This window comes from Sus scrofa, chromosome 2 (genome assembly GCF_000003025.6).
Source record: "Sus scrofa isolate TJ Tabasco breed Duroc chromosome 2, Sscrofa11.1, whole genome shotgun sequence".
NCBI lineage: Eukaryota > Metazoa > Chordata > Mammalia > Artiodactyla > Suidae > Sus > Sus scrofa.
In genome coordinates, this window is record NC_010444.4 from 25,261,358 (window position 1) to 25,283,120 (window position 21,763).

Here is a 21,763-nt window from a genome sequence, read left to right on the forward strand (position 1 = left end):
GAGTAAGGGTTACAACTCTCCTCCTTCTTGTGGCCTGTGCTGTCTCTTCTTCTTTCAAGAAATTGAAATAAAATGGGCCCTGCCCAGCAAAGAAAATGGGGAAGCACAGAGTAGCCCAGGGATAGAGAGAAAAAACCCAAACAAAACAAGAAGCTCAGATGAAGAGTGACAGCTCCTGTTCTGAGGAAGAGAATCGTGATTAGTGCTCCTGGCTGGCAGAAATCACCCAGGGCAGCAATGAGGACTTTTCTTTGGAGGAGCTGAGGTTAGAAAGCGGCAAGGCAGCTGAGGTGCCTAGCTCCATTCCCAAGCTAGTGCTTTTGGTTACTGTGAACAGGTAAACCCCACTCAGCAGACTGAGGGTTGGGACTGGAGAAACACAGGGAAGAGGAATGTCATTCCGTTGTCCCTATTTTAACATGGCCCAGCACGTGAATTTTTCTTCCTCTCATGCTAGAAAACTCGGAGAAGGGTTTCCATGGCCAAAGTCAGGCTCTTAACTCTTTTGGTCCACCTGGCGGCCCCTATGACTTGAAGGTCACAGGAAGATGATGAGATTGTACGAGGAACTACAGTTATCTTTCAGCCAAGCCCCTCTATCCCTTCCTTTTCAGGGCTTGTATCTCTTCAGTTTGGCTTGAGTGAGGCAAATCCACTATTCCCAGTAAAAGGAAATCATCATCTCATTAGCATCCCAGAGAATATTCTGTGATTGCAGGAAGGAAAGATGTGATTGCCAATCTAAACACAGAGGACTCAGTGATTTTCAAAAGCTTCGTTGGCTGCACTGAACAGGCGGTAAGAAATCCGCCCTTGATTTTCTGTAGATTATTCCTCTATATGGAAGCACTCTAAGTTACTTAGCTAGTCTCCTGCTGATGGACGCTTAGGTCATTACCACATTTTTGCTACTACATACAAGGCTACATGGACACTCTTACGCAAAAAACTTTGTACGTTCATGTTTCTTTCAGTTAAATGATTGGATATAACCAAATTTCTTTTCAAAGCCTTTTGAAAATATTCATCAATCAATTTATATTAATCCTAATATTATTCATAACTATCTTATTTGAGGGATTACTATGTGCCAGACACTGTCTTAAGCACCTTTTATGCATTATCTTATTGGTCATCTCATGAACCCAGAATGGTAGGTTCTATCATTATCACCATCTTAGAGATGAGGAAATAGACAAACAGGGCATATAAGTTGTTTAAAATGAATTTAAAAATACCAGACCCAGGCATTCTAATCTATTATTTCACTTAAAAGAGAACCCAACCACCTCTATTTTAAAAAGGGGGAGCTTGGGCAAAAGGTGTGGTGAACCTGGCCACCACTGCTGGGACAGGAATCTAACTGGAAGCATATTATTGGAAATGTCACTCTCTTACATCATCCTTAGCAAATCTTTGTGTGTTGTCTTGGTACAAGGACCTTAAGCTTGAGGTCGCAGGAAGATTTCATTTCAGCTATGTCTATGAAACCTCTTTTTAAAATACATAATTCAATTGACTTAGTAGTTGTCCCATTTTACCTCTGCCAAACAATTGGCTGAAGTCATTTTCCCCCCAGTTACCTGGCTGTCTTGCTGTTCTGGTGCATTTACCCACCTGAAATGAGATGGTGGGTAAATCCAGTTCAAGGCCGTATGTGTTGAGCATTCCTAGAAACAGAAGCCCTCGATAGGTGCGCAACATCATGGTAAGAACTGGGGACCACTCAGGTGACAGCCTCTTCCAGGCACGTGTGTGTCCATGAGCTCCTTTGGATGATGCGCCTGTGTCCTTGGGAGAGAAAGGGTCAGAGGCGGCTAACGAAAGGGCTGAAAAGGAGGAGGCAGAGGAAAGACGGCTGCTCCAGCAAGTAAAGAATATTTATTCCTTACCATTATTCAATGCTCTTGTTACATTCCAGTGGATCTAATAATCTCCTAAGAAAATACCTCCCTGTGTCTCTTTTTTACTGGGAAGGGCATGAACTCTGTAGGAGACAGCCTGTGACCACGTGGAATATCATACACACTTTCTATATGGGGAACAGACTCATCACTGAATCACCAGCCTGAGGATACGCACACACAAGCACGTAACACATGACACATGACTGGTCTGTTGGGGGTGAGGAGTGGTGTAAAAATTCACTAAAATTGAAATGAGGTAAAAATTGTACTTTAAAAACTCCCTTCAGGGACATAATTGTGTGGAGTTGGAAGAAATACTCTGAAAGCCATTTGGAAGTGGGTGGGGTGAGACCTCCAAAGAGTAAGTTGGAATAACAACAGACGGTTGCTAAACGGTCTTTTCTAAAAAGAGGGTCAGGACTTTTGTCTGTGTGAGTATGGTGTGCCAGTGGGGCACAGTGTCCACTGCCTCTCACCACGCTCACAGAAAGATGCACACCACCCTATCCTCTAAATAAACCTTGACCTTATATTTTTTATTTTCATTTTTTTCTTTTTATGGCAGCACCTGTGGCATATGGAGGTTCCTGAGCTAGAGGTCAAATTGGAGCTGGAGCTGCTGGCCTACATCACAGCCACAGCAATGCTGGATCCAAGCCGTACCTGCAACTTACACTGCAGCTTATGGCAATACTGGATCTTTAACCCAGAGGCCAGGGATGGAACCCATATCTTCAAGGACACTATGTTGGGTTCTTAACCTGCTGAGCCACAATGGGAACTCCTGACCTAACATTTAAAGAGCAGCAGTTTGGAGGGGTGCCAAGTCATTATTCTTCCTGACGTGTGCACACTTCCCTCTGGCATTGTGCATGCGCCTAAGCACCTGTGTGCGTGTGTGCGTACACACACACTCACTGGCATCTCCCACCCCTGTGCTGTTACCTGCCACACTGATACCCCCATGAGTGCACATGAAGGTTCAAAGCTAAAGTGCCAGGTGAGGCACTTGAGAATGGTCCACTGTTAATGCTGTTGGAGGCCAGACACAAATGCCCCTTTTAATGGCCTGGTCCAGAAAACAAATGTATCCATTAAGCTGGAATAAAGAGATGGGTCAATGCACAAGACGAACTGAGCACCTTCAAACTGGGAGACCGAGAGAGAGAACCTCAGAGTACCAGGGGAAGAGAGAACTAGATAGAGAGAGAGAGAGAGAGAGAGAGAGAGAGAGAGAGAGAGAGAGAGAGAGAGAGAGGGAGAGGGAGAGGGAGAGGGAGAGGGAGAGGGAGAGGGAGAGGGAGAGATAGGCAGGCAGGCAGGCAGACAGGCAGGGAGACAGACAAACAGATACATAGAACTAACGAGAAAGAGGGAAACCAATGAGAGAAAACCATAGCCTGGTTCTAGATACACTCTGATAAGGCAGCGTGCATTATGCTTAATGCTGTTTGTGAAGGCCTGAGCCTAAGAACTCTGGCCTATGCAATGCTTCCTTTTCGTATCAAAGAAGGAATCCTGGGGTGTCTCTTAGAATGTTCTAATGTGAGCTCTTAGGCCAGTAAACATACTCTCTTTTCTAGGAGATGGTAGCCAAACATGGATAAGAACTCAGGTTTCCCAAAAGCTACAGGACCTCAGGCAAATCATGTAATCTCTCTGGGCCTCAGTTTTTTTTTTCACTAGTTAAATGGGGTCCATCACACTCATCCCTAAATCAGTGTTTCCTAAAATTGTTAGCTGGAACACCAGAAAACCATGTCGTAGCCCCTTCTTGAAGTTCCACAATGCAACTGAACATATTACAAGGTCCAAGAAGTCCTAAAGGAAAGAAATCTGTTCAGCTTTGTTTAGCCCCCTCGCCACTCCATTTACTTGACTCCAATATATTCTATCATGGCTTATGCACATCTGGTGTCAGTGTGCCTGGGCTGCCATAACAAAGTACCAGACACTGGATGGTCCATCAGCAAGAATCTGTATCTCCCAGGTCTGGAGGCGGGCAGTCTGAGATCCTGGTCAGGTTCTGGGGAGAGCCCTCTTGGGGGTTGCAAACTGCTGACTCCTCACTGTTTCCTCACAGAAGAGATCCATGCTCGTGACCTAACTGCTCCACAAAGGCCCTGCTGCCTCATACCATCACCCTGGGGTTAGGATTTTAATACGTGAGTCTAGGGGGAATTGGAATACGCAGTCCAAAGCATTTGGCAAGATGTCCCTCTCCATAACTGGCCTCGTTCTCCTGGCCAGCCCCAGTTCTCATGTTCTCTCTCTCTCTCATACACAAGCACGTACATGGGACACACACACACACACACACACAGGAAGAAGAGCTGGGATTCTTAGAGAAAGCATTTTTCCCTTCCCACTGTCACTTCTTCCTACGCTAAGATCTAAGAGTGGAAGAGGCAGAGAGACCCTTCCATCTAGTTGACTCTTGCTCCTCATTTTATGAGTATTTGAGAGGGAAGCTACCTGCCAAACTCTGTACAGCTTATTGGTGGCAGAGCAGGGCTGGCACTCCTAACTCTCTTCTTCTCCTGGGAAGAGCAGATACCTTTTGGTGGCACCACGTGGACGCTCATGCTGGGGTAAATGTCGCTAAAAGTGTTTCTCAGGTTTCTGCATCAAGATGTAATATTTGGAGTAACTCTGGATACAAATGCCAGCAAGATGTCAGTTAGCAAGTCCACAAATATTTCTGAACATCTATTTCGTGTCAGGCAATTTTATCAGCATTGATAATACAGCATTGAACAAACAATACAAGCTTCAAAGAGGTACAGACAATAACTACATGAACAAATAAATACATATAATTTGAGATACTTATAATTAACATGGAAGTGTAACTGGATGGGTGTGGCAGAAAGGGCAAAGAAGTAGCCTTGGGGAGGATCAACAGCCCAAAGAGGACTCCGTTTTGATGAGTGATGGTCATCACACGGTAGTCACAAGCTACCACTAAGTTCCTCCTATGTGTCACGCGTGCTACTAAGCCCCGTAGGTCCAGTTAGTTAAGGACAGAGCCAGTACTAGAACCAAGTCTGCCTGCTACTAAAACCCAGTTATCAGGAGAAAGCTCATTCCATTTTCCAAGGACAAAAGACCACACCTTGCTCTATGCCCTGGAGATGCAACACGGGGGGTAAGCGGTTTATAATGTGAACAGTCTCTCCTGAACAATTTAGGCTACATTTTACTTTTCACTTCATTCCATCACTCTTAGGTCTGTCTACCCTTCAGAGACCCGCCTCTTCCCCAACACCACACACAAAATCATTTACATCCTATGTTACAACTATCTAACGCCAGTTACCTCAGAAGGGAAAAAAATAAGTTGCCATGAGTGGAGATTTTGTTTTTCCTATTCTGTTCCCTCCCATGAGGAAATCGCGATATTTTTTCTGAAATCAGACATTGTGTGAGGGTTTGGAGCTGAGAGGGTGAGGGGATGGATCCACCCCTTATGTATGTTCTCTTCAGTGGAAGGGTCTCAGCTGCTCTTCCTCCCAAATTGAATTCTCTTACTCTTGAAGAATGACCCAAGCAAAGAAATTTCCCAAACATCTGAAATCTGAGAATTTGTGCCTGGAATCCATGAGGCTCATGGTTTCCAGATGGAGAGACCGGAAGAGGCGGAGGAGCAGAGGAAGGAGCCTGGGAGGATAAAAGGCCAGGGGAAGCCTGAACTCTGGATCACTCTGCCTGCCCTGTGAACCAGGCCAGGCCTCTCATTTGTTCTGCAAGCCTGCCATTTGACAACGTGCCAGGCCTGAAGAAACACAGCCGTTGTGCACATCCTCCTGAGACTGTTCCACTGATTATTAGCAAGTAAGTCATTGTGAAATTGTCTCTTCTGAGGGCAGTGACTAACCTCAGCAGTGCAACAGAAAATAAAGCCCATGGCTTGGCTATCAAGGGGGGGCATAAACACTCCAGATGGATTTTCTCACCATCTTGGAAATGGCAAAAGACAGACACTTCTAGAAATCTTGGCTTCTTTACACCGCTTAACCATATGCAACAGTGGACCCCCAGGTGACCTAATTCTTCTTCCACATGTCTGGTCCTCATGCCAGAGTGGGGAAAGGGGCTTAAAAGGTGACCTAGTTTTGATGAAATTAACAGACAAATATAGTGTAACCACAAGTGGGCTAGACAGGGTCTCAGAAGGAATGCCCTTTTTTGATCAGACAGGCCAGAATCTTCTAGGGAAAAACGGAATTTAGAGAAAACAGATCAGAACCCACCTGTTAGCAAGTGGGAAACTGGCTTAAGTGTTGAGAAAATCCCCTTTTTTTGTTGTTATCGGTGGTGTCTTTGCCATCATCTCCACCCACAGTCACCCCACCGACACTCATCACCACTGCCACCCCTCACCAAGCCAAAGGGGAGTCTTACTTGTCTATCATGGTTCTTCCCATTTGGAAAACGCTATATTTGATACTAGGATACAGCCATCCAACTGGGTCAAAGGTCCCAGAAGCCTGAATGTGTGGAGAGAAACCAAATACAGAGAAGTTACTTTCAATTAACGCCTGTAATCTCCAGATATCCTGCTAAAAACGGTGAGGCAGCAAATGGCCGCCTGCAAGCCAGAGCACCTCACTCCGACGCAACGTTTTCCAGAGCCAGGCAAAGCATTCAAGCTCTTTACCACCTGACCTCCTGGCCTGGGACATGTCGATGTTCAACTACACGCTGGCTTGGGAAGGGAAAGCAAGCAGGGGAGGATGTATTCTGTAACGGCGTGACTTCAACAGACCGCTCATCTCACCCTGAGGATGGGATACTACTGCCTGCCTCCTCAGGCTGAGCAGAGCCCAGAATTTATGAACTTCTTCAGAGTATGATGTGAATCTGGGGTCTGAGCCAGGCATGATCTTCAGGTAAAGGTGGACAATTTCCCTCTCCCTCCCCACTCCTTTTCCTATTATTGCTGATTGTACTGTTCAGATATGAACTGTGATTTAATCCCTTCTGTTGTTACGGGTGCTACAAAGTAGTGGTTGCAGTGTCATTAAGAAGTAATTAGGTCAAAGAAAGAGAAAGACAAAAAGAAAGTAGAAAAAAGAGAAAACCTGTAGCAAATGATGAAATTCATCATTACCACAAGCAAAAGATGGAGAGGCATGGAAAATCCTTGCAAAGGGAATGCAGCTGATTAACTTGGATCATTTCTACATAGAAGCAACGTGGCGTGTGCTTTTACAATCAGGCAGTGTCGAAAGCAGTGCATCTTAGGAGAAAGGACAGTTCCAGTCACATGCTTCTAAATTTCTTTATCTTGGGGTCATCGGATCAGGCCCAGGTTGCCACAAAGTGCTCAATGATCCATGGGAAATGAATCATGTTTTCATTCTAGGGCTTAATATAAGCATTACCTCACTATTAGAAGCAAGTGATTCTGTGGTTGATGGCTCCAATGTGGATTAAGGTCAAAAGTGGCCCTGGAGACCAAATTCACTAGTGAGGGTCTGCCACACAGCTCCATGTGTCCTTTGCTTCTGGATTCTTTCTTCTCCTAGCAACAACTACTAAATACCAGCTTTCCAGGCTGGCATTATGTCTGCATAAGATTTATTCTTCTTGCAGCAAAAAACTGGAGAAATACAAGTGAGAATCTGTTATTCCAGGTTAAATTGTGTTACATCCAACTTGTGGTGAGGGTCCAGTTTCTTTTTGTTATAACCCCAATTTTGCTATAATGACTATTGCTTCAAATAAATGGGCAATTGACAGGGGCTTAGAGATAACAGGGATGCTTAAGTGATTTTTATAGTAGCAGTATTTGTTGTAACAGAATTTGACCTGTACTCTGGTTATTAGTTTTATTCATCACATTGAAAACTTGGCACTTCCATTGTTCATGCCATTATATGCAAAGCACTGTAGCATGAAAGTCACTTACAAAGCTTTTTTTTTTTTAAAAAAAAATTCTCTAAACACAAGACGTTCCTGGAACCAAAAAAACCTCAGGTAGGAAGATGTTTTGTTTTGTTTAGCTAAATGTTCTGGATAGTCGAAAGGTTTATTCCTTTAGTCCCTAAAAGGGAAATTTGTTTCTTTTTGTTTGTTTTCATCATTGGTGATATAAATATTTCTAAAATGTTTGATATGAAAATCCTTACTTTCTTCTGGGCATAATTTAATTTCTTCAGGTGTGATGCCCAGGGCCATCATTTTAAATATAATTGTATGGTCCTACGATGTTAGGAAAGAAGAATTGAGATGTGTAGAGAGCTATTTTTGACACTAAATGCCTCCCTAAAACAGTGCTTTTTGGGTTCTTTAGCCTACTTTAACTTTTTTTTTTTTTTTTTGTCTTCTCTATTGCTGTCAGCTCTTTTTCCATCTTGACCTAAGTTTCCGCTAGAAATCTGTTTCTTACCCTTAATCTGCTGTAGGCTCAGAAACCAGATGCAAACCTTTAGAATTATGTGTGAAGTAGGAATAAATAGGTTCTGAGTATGGTGCTTTATGGGTAGATAGATGGCCTTTTTCTTATGAGTTTGCTTCATGATATTTATTTCAACTGGTCAGCCGTCTTGTTTACTGATTTCTTAGTTCTCAGTCAGTTTTATTTTTGTTTTTTTGGATATACCCATGGCATGAAGAAGTTCCTGAGCCAGGGACTGAACCCGTGCCACAGCAGCAACCTGAACCACAGCAGTGACGACAGATCTTTAATCCACTAGGCCACCAGGGAACTCAGTCATTTTTGAACAGCCTCAGCAAAGGTTTCAGATTTTTCCAGTTCTGCCTCAATTACTAATCGTCAAACCATCTGTGTAGATTTCATGTTTAAGAAATAGGGATAGGTGAAGCTGACAGATGGCTGAGCTCTAGTTAAATGAGTTAGTTGCAACAGACTCCCTAAAATTGTGTGAAGGTTGTAGGCCATTTTTGTAAGGCAAATGGTATGCCGTGGCCATGATGGCTCAACTCAGTAAATGAACTATAAAAACAGACGAACTCTTTTTGCAGTCCCTTTCCAAGAATATGAAGCTGGCCTAATGTCAAGCTGCCTTCAAGATGTTTAATTAAATTATAGACTCAGTGCTAGAGTTGGCCGACTTTTGAGATTCTAAGACTATGGCAAAAGAAGCCATGGTTTTGCCTCTCCTGGTGATTTCATTATTTACGGCCTTGGAATAAAGGAGATAAAGCAATCTAATAGTCTTCTCCTTCCAAAAGTGAAGTTTCAGGTCAAAAGAGGATTTCACTGCTGTCCTCAGTCCTCCTTCCCTCACTATACACTGCACTTTGCAAACTATACAAAATGAGGTCTAAAAAAGGCAAATTCTTTTGTCCCAAGGCCATACCATATGTGTTTGTGGGGAGGGGATGGGTAGGGGATATTATTCACCAGTACAAAGTGGAATCAGTAGAGCTGGAGAGGAGAGGTTGAGAGCAGAGGTGTAAAGTCTGCCAGACCTGGGTATTTTTTAAATCCTAGCTTCTCATTTATTAGGGTGTGACCTTGGGCATAGTATTTAACTCTCTGATTCCTAAGCAATAAAACAGAGAATGCACTAATAAAATCAGTGCTGTTAAGAAGTAAATAAGATAAAGTAAAAAGCAACTGCGACAGTGTCTGGCCCAGAAAAGAACTCACTAAATGGTAGCTATTATTATAAATAACAATGAATGATTTAGCCTGAACACTGCACTATGTAACAAGGACAGATACTCAGCCCAGCCAGTTATTGACTTCAAGCAGCCTTTCATTTTGTTTTTTGTGACACCTTCTTCACTTACTAAGACTGGCAGCCTGACTTTCTACGCAGTGTACCTACCTCTGATGCCCTCTTAAGGCCAGGAGATCCTCCAGACCAGCTGCAATTTCACACTTTTATGAGTATAAAGGAAATGGAGCCACCTGTAAGTTGGACCAAGCAAAGATCAATGAAACAAAATCAAGAGTTGTAGCTTTCAAAGGGAAAGACAATAAAATGAGAAAGGGCTGGGGCAATGGGATGTGGTACTGAGATATTGGCACCAGGAAGTAGAGAAGAGAACCTCCAAACACATTGTGGTTCATTAAAACACTGAGCCTCCCCAGTACTACAGTGCTTGGCAATCCCATCCCACCAGGCAGAAGTGTCCTCAGCAACTGGGGAGGGAGGAAGTAGGACCTAATGATTTCTACAGGAGACAGAAAGTCTGCTGGCCCGGCTGTCTCAGCATGGCTCACTGGGTGACCCTGAGTGACTGACTTGCTCCAGCACCCTATCTTGACTAATTTCTCTAAACTTCACACAGTCCCCAACTAACTAAAGGAGTTTGATGGAGACAAACGTGTTAAAAATTTTTTAGAGCAAGGTTCATAAACTGCAGCTTCTCCAGACACTCTTGCTGGTGGGGTTTTTTTTTTTTTTTTTTTTTGTCTTTTTTTTTGTTGTTGTTGTTGTTGTTGTTGCTATCTCTTGGGCCGCTCCCTCGGCATATGGAGGTTCCCAGGCTAGGGGTTGAATCGGAGCTGTAGCCACCGGCCTACGCCAGAGCCACAGCAACGAAGGATCCGAGCCGCGTCTGCAACCTACACCACAGCTCACGGCAACGCCGGATCGTTAACCCACTGAGCAAGGGGCAGGGACCGAACCCGCGACCTCATGGTTCCTAGTCGGATTCGTTAACCACTGCGCCAAGACGGGAACTCCTGCTGGTGGGTTTTAATGATGTTTTTAAAAATTGAATTTTAATGCCATTAGGTATGACTTGTACTTTCTAATTCATACAGTATCTACGATCTTGAGTTTTCACATTTTGCCTCTGGGTTTCAATGTATCCTCTGCTCCTAATATTACAAACTGGACTAGAATTGCTTCATTTGTAACTTAATTCTATCTCTTCATCAAGTGCGTACTTCTCTTCATCTCTTCATCAAGTGCGTACTTCTAAGGTTCTTCAAAGATGATTTTCCTGGCCTAACTGTAATCTGCTCTATGAAGATTTTTTTTTTCTAGAAAAGACAGTAAAAATTAAAATTTGACCGCCCCTCTGGTTAATCCAAATTGCAAAACTTTTATGTTATTTCATTGAAAACATCATTTAGGACCGAGCATTCTTAAGGCTATAATCTACTTTGCTCAGAAAATTTAACCCAGGCATGGATCATTTCACTTTGAGGAGAAAACACCTCTTTAAATAACAATGACTTTAAGTCTGTCCTTTTGCCACTTTCCAGAAACCTCCTAAGCTACTCAGAAGTCCGGGGCGAATGAGTGTTCCTCTCTCATAACCCAAACACCATCATCTCCAGGATTGTCACAGTTAAGAATGCAGACCATCATGAATATTTACACCTAGCAGGGCCCTTTGTGCCCAACTCGGAGAGACAAATGGTATTTCCAGTAATAGTTTATTGATTTCCAAATGCACAGGGGCGCTGAGTCCAAACATCCTGGGATAGCGGTAAATCTCTCTTACAAAATAATTTACAGTATGAAAATGATATACTGAAACATTAACTCAAACGTGTAATTCTCTTGAAAGATTGAGTGTTCCCTTGTTTAATGTAAAGGGTGAAAGGGAAGATGGCTTGGGAGGGAATGTGATTGTGTGCACAGGATCACAGGCAGAGGACAATGGATCCACTCGTCCTCTCCACCCATGCAGTGTGGCCTATCCCTGTGGAAAGACTAGTCAGGCTTAAGTCCCATTAAGTATAAATCTACTGTACCCTCAAGGTCATATCAAGCTCAGAAAGACTACGTGGCATTTTTTTTTTTTAATACCAGTATACCTGCAAGTATCTTAATTTTTATTTTTTCTGCTCTGGCACTTGTTCTGCTGTTTCTAGAGTATTCTCAGGTCCAAATGCCACTGTTTTACTAGGCAGGCCCCCAGAGGACAGGACTGTGTAGGCCTTAGAGCTTTTGGGATGGGCTGGGGCTTCAGAAACACTGCTGGGTTAGGCAATATGCATGAGATGTGAAGCTTCCCCCAACGGATTTTCTCATCGAAAAGCCATTCCACGAGTGTGGAATTTCAGGTACTGGCAAGAGAATATTTTCTAGGAGGAGGAGCGGATTTCCACAGCCCCACCACTCCCACTAGTCGTGGACTCTGCAGCTGAGCCCTCAGGCCTGACTGGAGGCTCAGACTCTCCCGTCGCCAAAATGGCTGGGTAGCCACATTCCCCACGTCATCAGGCATGGTGGAGGAGGGCTGGGGTGCAATTTCCTTCAGGGCTGTCACCTTGGCTCAAAACTTTGGGAGCTGACAAGCTTTGCCAAGGAGTTGCTCTTTTTGTAAACATCTTGTAAGCAAGCACCTAAGCTCCATTTATCTGGTGATACTTGTAATCAGGGTTGGCAGAAACCGCTGCAGTGGTAGGCAAGATAATGAGGGGCTGCTTTGAATCTCCCTTAGTTGTTAAATTGCGTGTGTGTGTGTGTATGTGTGTGTGTGTGTGTGTGTGTGTGTGTACACACTTCAGGTATCAGGAGGAAAATCTATATTCACTGGACTTTGAATTACCACATCCTCCGAGCAGAGACTGGCTGGGTTTACTAAAATATGAAGATTTCCTTTTCCGCAGCAGTGCAGCAGCAGCCATTTCAAATTAAGTTAGAGAGAACACGCTTTCACTTTGACCATTTCTGAGAAGTTCCATACTCCCAAAGGTCTAAAGACACTGTATTTAAGGGGGATGGCAGCACAAAGGAAAGATCTCCCCCTGCTCCTGGGGGCAGGCTCAAGTAGGCACTGTGTACCCAATGTATCTGAAGAGTGAGGTTACCCTGATGCCCTTTCTGAGTCCAAACTACAGCCATGAAGTGCAACTGAGAGAAAGGGTGGAGCTGTCAGATTGTGGTGGGGGACCCTGCAGCCCTCTTCTCCCTCTGTGTTTTGAGCATGCAGAGAGTTAGGAAGAGCCGAGGATAAAACCTGACTTTAACACTTCCTAGCTGTGTAACTCCAGGCAAGTGACTTGCTCTCCGAATATGTATTATCTATCACCTGAGAGATGAGGCGCAAGTACGGGGTCTGGTTCAGAGGCCATGTCCCTTTCTGGGCTGTCAGAGCAGAGACTCCAAGCACTTCTTGGAATTGCCCTGGATCTAATGACATCAAATCAAAGGACAAACCCCCTCTTAGCCTCCAGATACCCAACCTTTGGAAGGCAGCCAGGAATTACTCTGAGGACCCAATTCAATCTGAAGACATTCATCACCTGCCTCCCTTGATGACTTCTCCCCAGAGGTTTCCACAGACCCTGTAGCCAGACAGGACACAATTCTGAGCACTCAAACTCTTACTGACCTGGCAGGAAGGAAGCCTCCACATGCTGGGGATTAAGGCTGAGCAGCACGCTCCAGCTTTGGGGAAGCTGGTACCACTGCAGGAAGCACCCAAGTTCTTAGATTGATAAATGCTGCTGGCAGGAACTCAGGAGCCTGGGCAGAAGGTGCTGTGTTGTGTTTAATGCTTCCCTGGTTAAAGTTTTATCAGGTGCTGAAGACAACAGGAGCCCTTTCTAAGTAAATCTGAAATCCTTTCTAAGTAAAAGCAAAAGTGCTTTCCTTGAGGATTACAGAGATATGATAATTCATTGAGACAGGCTGGCATGTACTTTTATATCTTCATTCATATCCACTGCATAAATGCCTGGGTTTCCCAAATACTGACTTAAAATAATAACATATGATAAGCTGTGGAGGAGCCAATGATCTACCTGTCCACTGCAGTCCATTGCTAAGATAAGGCTAATACTTGGAGATTAAACAATAATTATTGGGAAAAGACAACACAAGCTTCAAAATCCTAAAGTCTTCTTAATCTTCTGGATTTTTAAACTCTTTTAAGAATGACCACTGGTCCTCCTTTAGGGATAGTTTCACTGGGTGTGGTTGGGGGTTGTAATTAGTGGTATACCAAATTCTCCAGTCTTTGCAGGCAGAAAGATTAAAGCACCGAAAATGTCTTAGCCATTTATTGGTCTCTGGTTTGAGTGAAAAATACTTTTTTTTTTTTGAACAGCCCAAACTACTCTCAGCCCCAGCATCCTGACATATTTAGTGAGCCAGGGTAATCCTAACACAGAAGCATATATGCCTAATAGCTTCCTGGCCTCAAAGAAATAATCATTTCATAGCATGCACAGGACTGAACAGTGATATAAATAGGATTCCTACAGTAAATATGGTTTATCCCTAAAACCATCCTGCACACACACATCAGTTGGGCCTAAAGCTTTGTGACAGGTACACAGGTCACAGGCAGGCAGACAGAAAAGGAAGAGTTTCCCCCAATGCAGGCTTCTTTGGTTCTGCCTCAGAGGCACTAGAAGTCTAGGCCCTGAGTCAGCAGAAACCCTAAGGCTGCGTGGATATGGTTCCAACTGTACTTCTCAGAAGTGAACACCAAAATACTACTACAGGCAGAGGAGGGGGAACACGTGCCCCACTTGCAAATACAAATTCTCTGCGAAGCCTCCCATTTTACCTTTACTGTTTATATGTATGAACATGCTATTTCACAATACAATTGTGTTTGTTTTATCAAAAAAATAATGTTACTCCCCAAGTCCAAACCATTTCTTAAGTAAAACTGATATTTCAGAAGATGTATTTTTTAGTCTGCAGTTTTGTGTTCCCTAGCACATCACTGCTTACTTGGGAGTAAAAAACTTGGTTTTAAGGAAATGTGATTTGGGAGTGTGGAAAGGCTGGAGTCCAGCCACGGGCTGTCTCTGCTCATGTCTCTAAGGGGAGAGAGCCAGGGCACAGCAGGTGAGCCGGAGGCCTGTGGGCGGGGAGCACCGGGAGAGGTCCCCGCTGCAGTAACAGGAAGGTGTACCTGCTGGGAGCCAGTGCAATCAACACACCACGGAGTCCAGGGATTCTCCCCACGCTGAGTTTAAGCCAAATTAGGCTAAGCTAGGAGAGCAGGAGCAAAACCTACACTGAAAATTCCCGTTTGGTAGCACACATTTCAGCCTTTTATGTTGTGACAAGACCCATAAAACCTCAGAATCCACCCAAATAATTCAGGTTCCATCAGATCCTTTAGTGACCCCTTTGGAACTCAGGCAATTTGAGTTCAGAAATACTGATTTCAATGTCAACTTTTAATCAAATCTCTTTGGTCCCTTTTTTTTAAAAGTCATTTCCTTCCTACTTCTTCAATCTTTTTTTTTTTTTTTCTTTTCACTTCCACAGCACTGAATTATGAATCTGAAGTCCTGGATAACCTCATGTACTAAAAATATCTCTCTATATTTCTAACTTTTAACTCTTTCTCTGTTTTCAAGCCATCCATCTTATTTCATGAAACTACATTTTCACAGATGCATACTGGAATTTTAGAGACTAACTACGTGGGTTGATTGGGCCCTACTTTCCCCTCATTTATTTCATGCCTCAATAATAATGAAGTGGGGTTTTATTAGCAGGTAGGGAAACAAATTTTGACTGCCCTTCGAGATTATGCCAGATCCTTCCTAATGAAGTGATGCTGTTTGGGTATACAATATTACAAGGGCTGGCTTTCCTGAGTAAGTTCAAAGCAGCCATGGAGGGATCACCTGAAGGACTGTTTAACTGGTCCTAACTGATCAAAGGCGCACCTTTCCTTGACCTACCACGGTAAGAGAATGAGAGGCACAGTCAGTAACAGTAAAACTGGTCATCCCTTGGAGAGCTATTTGCTTGCTGTGGATCTGGGGACGTATCTGGTAGAAGTACGTTTGTTGCTGGGCAGTTTTCACAGGAGTGAGAAGCTGTTACATACACGCTGTCACATACACACAAGGGGAAGGGATGATTTTCCACCGGGGATGGCAGGCCTTCATGTGTCCTCTTCTTCTTCACTGGCACCACTACAAAGGAAAGGAGAGCAGGTGAGTTAAGAGATGGAAATAAGGGAGGCAGCCTAGTCTACTGAGGGCGGCGCAGGCTCTGCTGTCAGACTCACCTGGATTCCGGTCCTAACCCTACCCTGCTGGGCACTACGGTAGTAGGCGAGTCACTTGGCTTCTTTGCTTTCTGATTTCATTTGACAGCAGTGATAATGATGATAGTAAAACCTGCTTTCTTAGTATATTGGAGAAATAAGTATGATAACACATGTAAAACACACTGTGCCTGGTACGCAGTAAGCAAACAGCTATTTAAAGGAGCAGGGGAGGGTCATAATTATTTTTAAAACTTGACAAAATAAATTGCTAGTAATAACCAGGGCTTTGACTTCCCCCAAACCTTAAAGTCGTCTACTGTTAGAAGAGAAAAACAAAGAGAAGCTATTGTTCCGCACACCCAATGATATTTCTCGCTTGTAATAAAGCCAAGGTTTCAATTCATGCCACAGGGAGAAGTGCTGGGTTCAGACATCACCTCTTCAGAGGAGGTACTCTAAGTCAGCCTTCCTGGTTACTCTTTTTTTTTTTTTTTTTTTTTTAAACTGCCATACCTGCAGCATATGGAAGTTCTTGGGCTAGATGTTGAATCAGAGCTGCAGCTGCTAGCCTACACCACAACCACAGCAACACAGGATCTGAGCCGAGTCTGTGACCTACACTGCAGCTTGTGGAACTTGGGATTCTTAACCCACTGAGCAAGGCCAGGGATTGAACCCACATCCTCACAGATGCTATTATTGGGTTCTCAACCTGTTGAGTCACAATGGGAACCCCCAGACTTCCTGGTTATTCTCCAAGTCCATCTTGCTTCTTTCACAGCCCTTACCATATCCTAAAGGATCATCTCTTTGCTATTTACTCTCCCCTCTCCCCTGCACCAGGGCATAAAAGAGGAGCAATACTGTCTGTTTTATTGACTACTATTTATCTAGCACTAGTCCAGTGCTAAGCATACAAAAGTGTTCAATAAACAGTTGTTTTAAAAAGGAAGTGAGAAATAAAAACAATAGGAAGAGAAGGAGAGAAAGGGTTGGAAGGGAAGGTCAGAAAGGGTTGAAAGGAATGTCTTTGACTGTCTTGACCAGGGCATCCTAGATGTCAGTGTATTTCAGTGGCCAAAAAATGAGTTGTGAGTCTCAGGCACATCTAGACCTCAGCTGCTCAGGGTGACAGCCTCCCTAGCTCATCCTGGGAGTGAATATTGTTGATACAGGGACCAGGGCCAGAAAAAGACCTAGGACACTTAGAAGGACAAAAGTAGCAAACTTGTCTGGTTTCTCCTCCACACTTCCAGAGGCCACTGTACTTCAAACAATAATAAGAACCAAACGGATCAACTGTGCTGGGGCACTGAGCTCAGGGCTCCTGGCCTAGTCTTTCTCATACTCCCCACAACAATCCTAGGATGTAGGGACTATTACTACTATTGCTGTTCTTTTCACTTGGCAGATGAAGAAAGTGAAGCTCTGAAAGATGTAAAGTCTTTGGTCACACAGTAAGATCTGTGTTCTTAAAACTTAAGGATTAGTTTTGGCTAAAGTCTGAAGCAGTCAGTCTAGGACACCTGGAAGGGAGGTACAATCCTTTGGTTAGAGACAGAAGTTAGGGAAGAGGAAAGGCCTAGTGTGCATCAGCTCCCAGCTATGACCTGGAAATGTTTTTATTTCACAAGGGGTTACCTATGTCTATATAAAATCTGTGCTTTTTTGCATGCAATTGGGAAAGACTTTAAGGAAAAACATCCCAGGCAACAGACCTGTAGTTTTCCTGCTAGGGGTGAAAACATTTCAAGACAAGAAGCCTGAAATTAAGGTAACTAAACTCTAGAAGCCAAAAGAACCAACTCAGCAATTATCACGATTTAAACTGTGCCCAATTTCCATGCTCTTTTTCTGCCTGTTGTTCACTCATGGGATGAAGGGCTGGACAGTGGACCATCATTAAGGAACAATGTTTGATGGCATCTGTCCCAAAGGAAACAAAGGGTCTTTCATGAAAGAATTTCACTAGAATCAAGGCACAGTTGGAACCAGCGCCATATTCTCCCCTTTGGTATTATAATCTAAAGCAAGCTCAATGTTCTTCTGTCAATTTTCCTTCAAATATGAGAGGTCTAGTGTTAAGCATGTGCCCTTTCCTTAAACTGTGGTTCACTTTTTAGCCTTCTTAACTTTAGATGCATAGTTTAAAGGGTTCATGAACCTACTGAAATTGAATACGAAATTTTGTTTGTGTATTCCTTTGTCTGAGAGGAACTGTAATTTCCACCATATTCACAAAGAGGTCAACAACCCTCCAAAATGGAGTATAATAAAATATAAATAAATTAAGTTCTTTTCAAGTTGCCAGTCCCTTACTATAAGACTTGCAGAGTTTACTTGGGGAAAAGATCAGAAGCCCTGACTGATTAAACCTTTCCTCCTTACCTTAAAAGAGATTTGTGGAGTTCCTGTCGTGGCGCAGTGGTTAACGAATCCGACTAGGAACCATGAGGTTGTGGGTTCGGTCCCTGCCCTTGCTCAGTGGGTTAACGATCCAGCATTGCCGTGAGCTGTGGTGTAGGCTGCAGACGCGGCTCGGATCCCGCGTTGCTGTGGCTCTGGCATAGGCCGGTGGCTACAGCTCCGATTCAACCCTAGCCTGGGAACCTCCATATGCCGCGGGAGCGGCCCAAGAAATAGCAACAACAACAACAAAAGACAAAAAGACAAAAGACAAAAAAAAAAAAAAAAAAAAAAAAAAAAAAAAAGAGATTTGTTCTTGGGCCTGAATGATATAGCTTGTCTCATAGTTTAAATGCATGAGACTCTAGGATTCTGAACTATCATTCTCTACTTTGTGTTTGGCATGATGCTAGGCACAACAGTGAGAAAGATGACATCACAGCAGTTGCCCTCATAGACTTCACAGCCTAGTAGGTGGGAGAGGCCGGGGGTAAGGGGAGGGGATGGGGGGAGGCCGGGGGTAAGGGGAGGGGATGGGGGGAGAGGGACATTTTTTGTCCAGCATTGAATAAAGCATATTCATTTTCATAATTAATAACCTGTTTTTTGTAACAATGAAGAAGAAGGAAAGTCATAACTGCGTCTGTAACACAGATTTTTGTTCACCTTGTGTGTGGTTTCTCCTGAAGGGTCACACAGTGTAATTAGTGTGAGTTATCATCTGAACGTTCCTTCTTCACTCTGTGTATAATCTGGTCTGTGTTCATAAGATTTTTATCTTCAATAGCCTAGAGTTTTTACTTTCTCCAAGGTAAGTAACACAGTCTCCCATTTCAGCCACTTATCGGCCTCTGAAACATCTACCATTCACATTTGGATTTATAATTGGAGTGGTACTCGGTGGGTACTGAAATTTTGTGTCTGTCTTGTTACTGTTGTTTTGAAAATAATCTAGAGGTGTGAGATAGCCCATTCTGTAGTAGGTAATTACCGAGAGAAGTAGCATTATGCACTGGCTTAAGTCACCAAACTAAACTAGGTTCAAATCCCTGCTCTGGCACTAATGAGTGGCAGGACCTTGGGTGACTTGCTCAACCTCTCTGAGTCTCAGTTTCCTCATGGTAATAATGTGTATCTTACATGGCTATTGTGAAAGTTTTATGTATTTCATGCAATATAAATACTTCAAAGTGTTGGCTTCTATCTTCAACCTGCTTCCTTCTTACCCAGAATCAATACCTGCCTCCTATTAACTTCCCTTCAATGTCAATCTTCTGGCATCCGAAATGCTACATTCCACAGCAAGTACACTCCTATCCCCAGATATCCTTAAATTTCTGGAGTGCAACAGTGCTTTCTTTGCTTAGAGAGATTTTTTTAAAATGACAACTCCAGACCTAACAAAGTGCAGACATCGAATAGAAAAAAAGGCTGAGTGCATGGCTCTGACCCTTCTATTTGACAGGTCTCTAGAAAAGTCAGTCCCTGCCAAACATGGCTGAGGACAGCTGTCGAGTGAAGCCAGTTAACTGGCCTCCGTCACAGGCTGAAAGTGCTGTTGTTATCTAAAAGCAGTGGTTTTAAAACTGCAGTACACGTACCTTTCTTTTTGTGGCACATAACGACCTTCCAGGAGGTATTTGGTCATTGCTAATTCAGAGGAAATCAATCTCCAGATCCTTATCTTCCATACATACTCTTTCTTAAAACTGACCTTTCCCAGAACATGCCAGTGATCTGCAGGTTCTCTCTTCAGCCACTCTCACTTTTACAATCACCTTACTCCTGCCTCAGAAAAGAAATGCATACCCCTCGTCCTCCTGACTCCTACCATGGTGAAATTTTAGAATGCCTTGCTTCTAAAAAGAGTCCTAGGAGAGCAGGGTAGCAAACAATGAAGGTTACAGTCCCTTATTTCATCCAGGTAGTAAACATTTGGCAAAGCTGTGTGGCCTTATCTGTCTATCCACAGATCAAAGAATTCATATTCAGAAGTGAGATGGTTGTCATGACGTATATACTAATATGTTTATTTTAATTGAAAAAAAAATGAAACCAGACTTGGATCTGACAGAAAGTAAGACTGATATGGCTGGATGGTTTGATCATAAAAACCCTCTTTGCCAATGAAATTATACAGTGGATCTCACCTGTAAATTTAATAAACTAAATCTGTAGTGCCAAAGTTTTGATAAAAATGTATATAAAGCTCACACTACACAGTCTGTTAGAAATAACATCCTTTTCAACTATCTAAACTTGATATATAGTTTTAGGAGTTACCTTAAAAAATGGGCAAGAAAGCACATATTTTTTTCTAGATTATTTTAGGGGTTATAAGAACAAAAAGTTTAACTAAAGGAACCGAGAGTTCCTAAATCATGACTGGGAGAGTGATTCGACATGTGACACCTCCCTGACGAGGGGCAGGGGTCCAGCTGACAGAACGGGACTAGGAAGCCCAGTCAGCAGGATGCTATGTCCCCTGTGTCATCAGGCACACCACCTCATGAGCAAAAGTCCTGGGTGCCTGTGAAATTGAAGGAGTGGTTAGAGGCATGCCACAAGCCCCAGTCGTATTCAGCCTCTACACATTTGCTGAAAGAGTGATTAGGACCAAGGAGTGTTTCACTGCCTGACAAGTTTTTAGATGATCCATGTAGTCAGGCAGCTCTGTTTTTCAGCTTTAGTCCCCAGAAATGGAGGCTTATAAGAGAAATAATGAATAAATGAGGTGGGTAGACATTCTGGTCTCGTAAGTTAAATAGCTTCTTTTCCAGAGAATATAATAAAACTTAATTTGATTTAGCATCACTCATACTGTTGAGTCCTTGGCTCTTTATTAATTATTGCTGTAAAAGTATTATTAACTCAAGAAGATGGAGAAGTTAAGAGGTATGAACAAAGAAGGGAGGCTAGATTCGGTTGAGATTCAAAAAGAGAGAGGCAGCATCTTCGAAAATGAAGCCACATAGGTACAGCATAAGAAACTAACTGGGGGAGTTCCCGTCGTGGCGCAGTGGTTAACGAATCCGACTAGGAACCATGAGGTTGCGGGTTCGGTCCCTGCCCTTGCTCAGTGGGTTAACGATCCGGCGTTGCCGTGAGCTGTGGTGTAGGTTGCAGACGCGGCTCGGATCCCGCGTTGCTGTGGCTCTGACGTAGGCTGGTGGCTACAGCTCCGATTAGACCCCTAGCCTGGGAACCTCCATATGCCGTGGGAGTGGCCCAAGAAGTAGCAAAAAAAAAAGACAAAAAAAAAAAAAAAAAGAAAAAAGAAACTAACTGGGAAGTCTCCATTCATCACCTGAGACTGTGGTGCTCAGTTTCAGGAAGTGTGCGATCAGCCCAGCCTGAGGTGGGGGTGGGCCAAATACCCAGATCCAGAAACACTCCTCCACTAGACAAGAGCAGAACTGACACTTTTGTCTCCCATGTCACCTGTCTCAACAGCCTGGGCTGAAAGTGAGGAGGTTAAGGAATAAGAACTTATATATTTAGCTGCTATGTGTAGAACTAATACAAATTAATTTTAAGGAACA

General features: G+C 43.5%; 1 protein-coding gene and 1 long non-coding RNA gene across 7 annotated transcripts in view; both read right to left on the minus strand.

Annotated features, from left to right (window-relative positions):
* The window catches only part of LOC102157601, a 31,166-nt gene extending 20,892 nt beyond the window's left edge, over window positions 1-10,274 (minus strand). For all 6 annotated transcript variants that reach the window (XR_001306887.2, XR_002341513.1, XR_002341516.1 and 3 more), the window contains exons 1-2: window positions 6,312-10,274; window positions 1,618-1,791 (exon numbers count right to left, since the gene is read on the minus strand). This is a non-coding gene — a long non-coding RNA (uncharacterized LOC102157601). The remainder of the gene's footprint in view (window positions 1-1,617; window positions 1,792-6,311) is intronic.
* Window positions 13,836-21,763, minus strand: part of TRIM44 (tripartite motif containing 44) — a 103,546-nt gene continuing 95,618 nt past the window's right edge. The window contains exon 5 of the mRNA XM_003122865.4: window positions 13,836-15,738. Coding sequence (XP_003122913.1) covers window positions 15,708-15,738 — 31 coding nt within the window. The 3' untranslated portion in view covers window positions 13,836-15,707. The remainder of the gene's footprint in view (window positions 15,739-21,763) is intronic.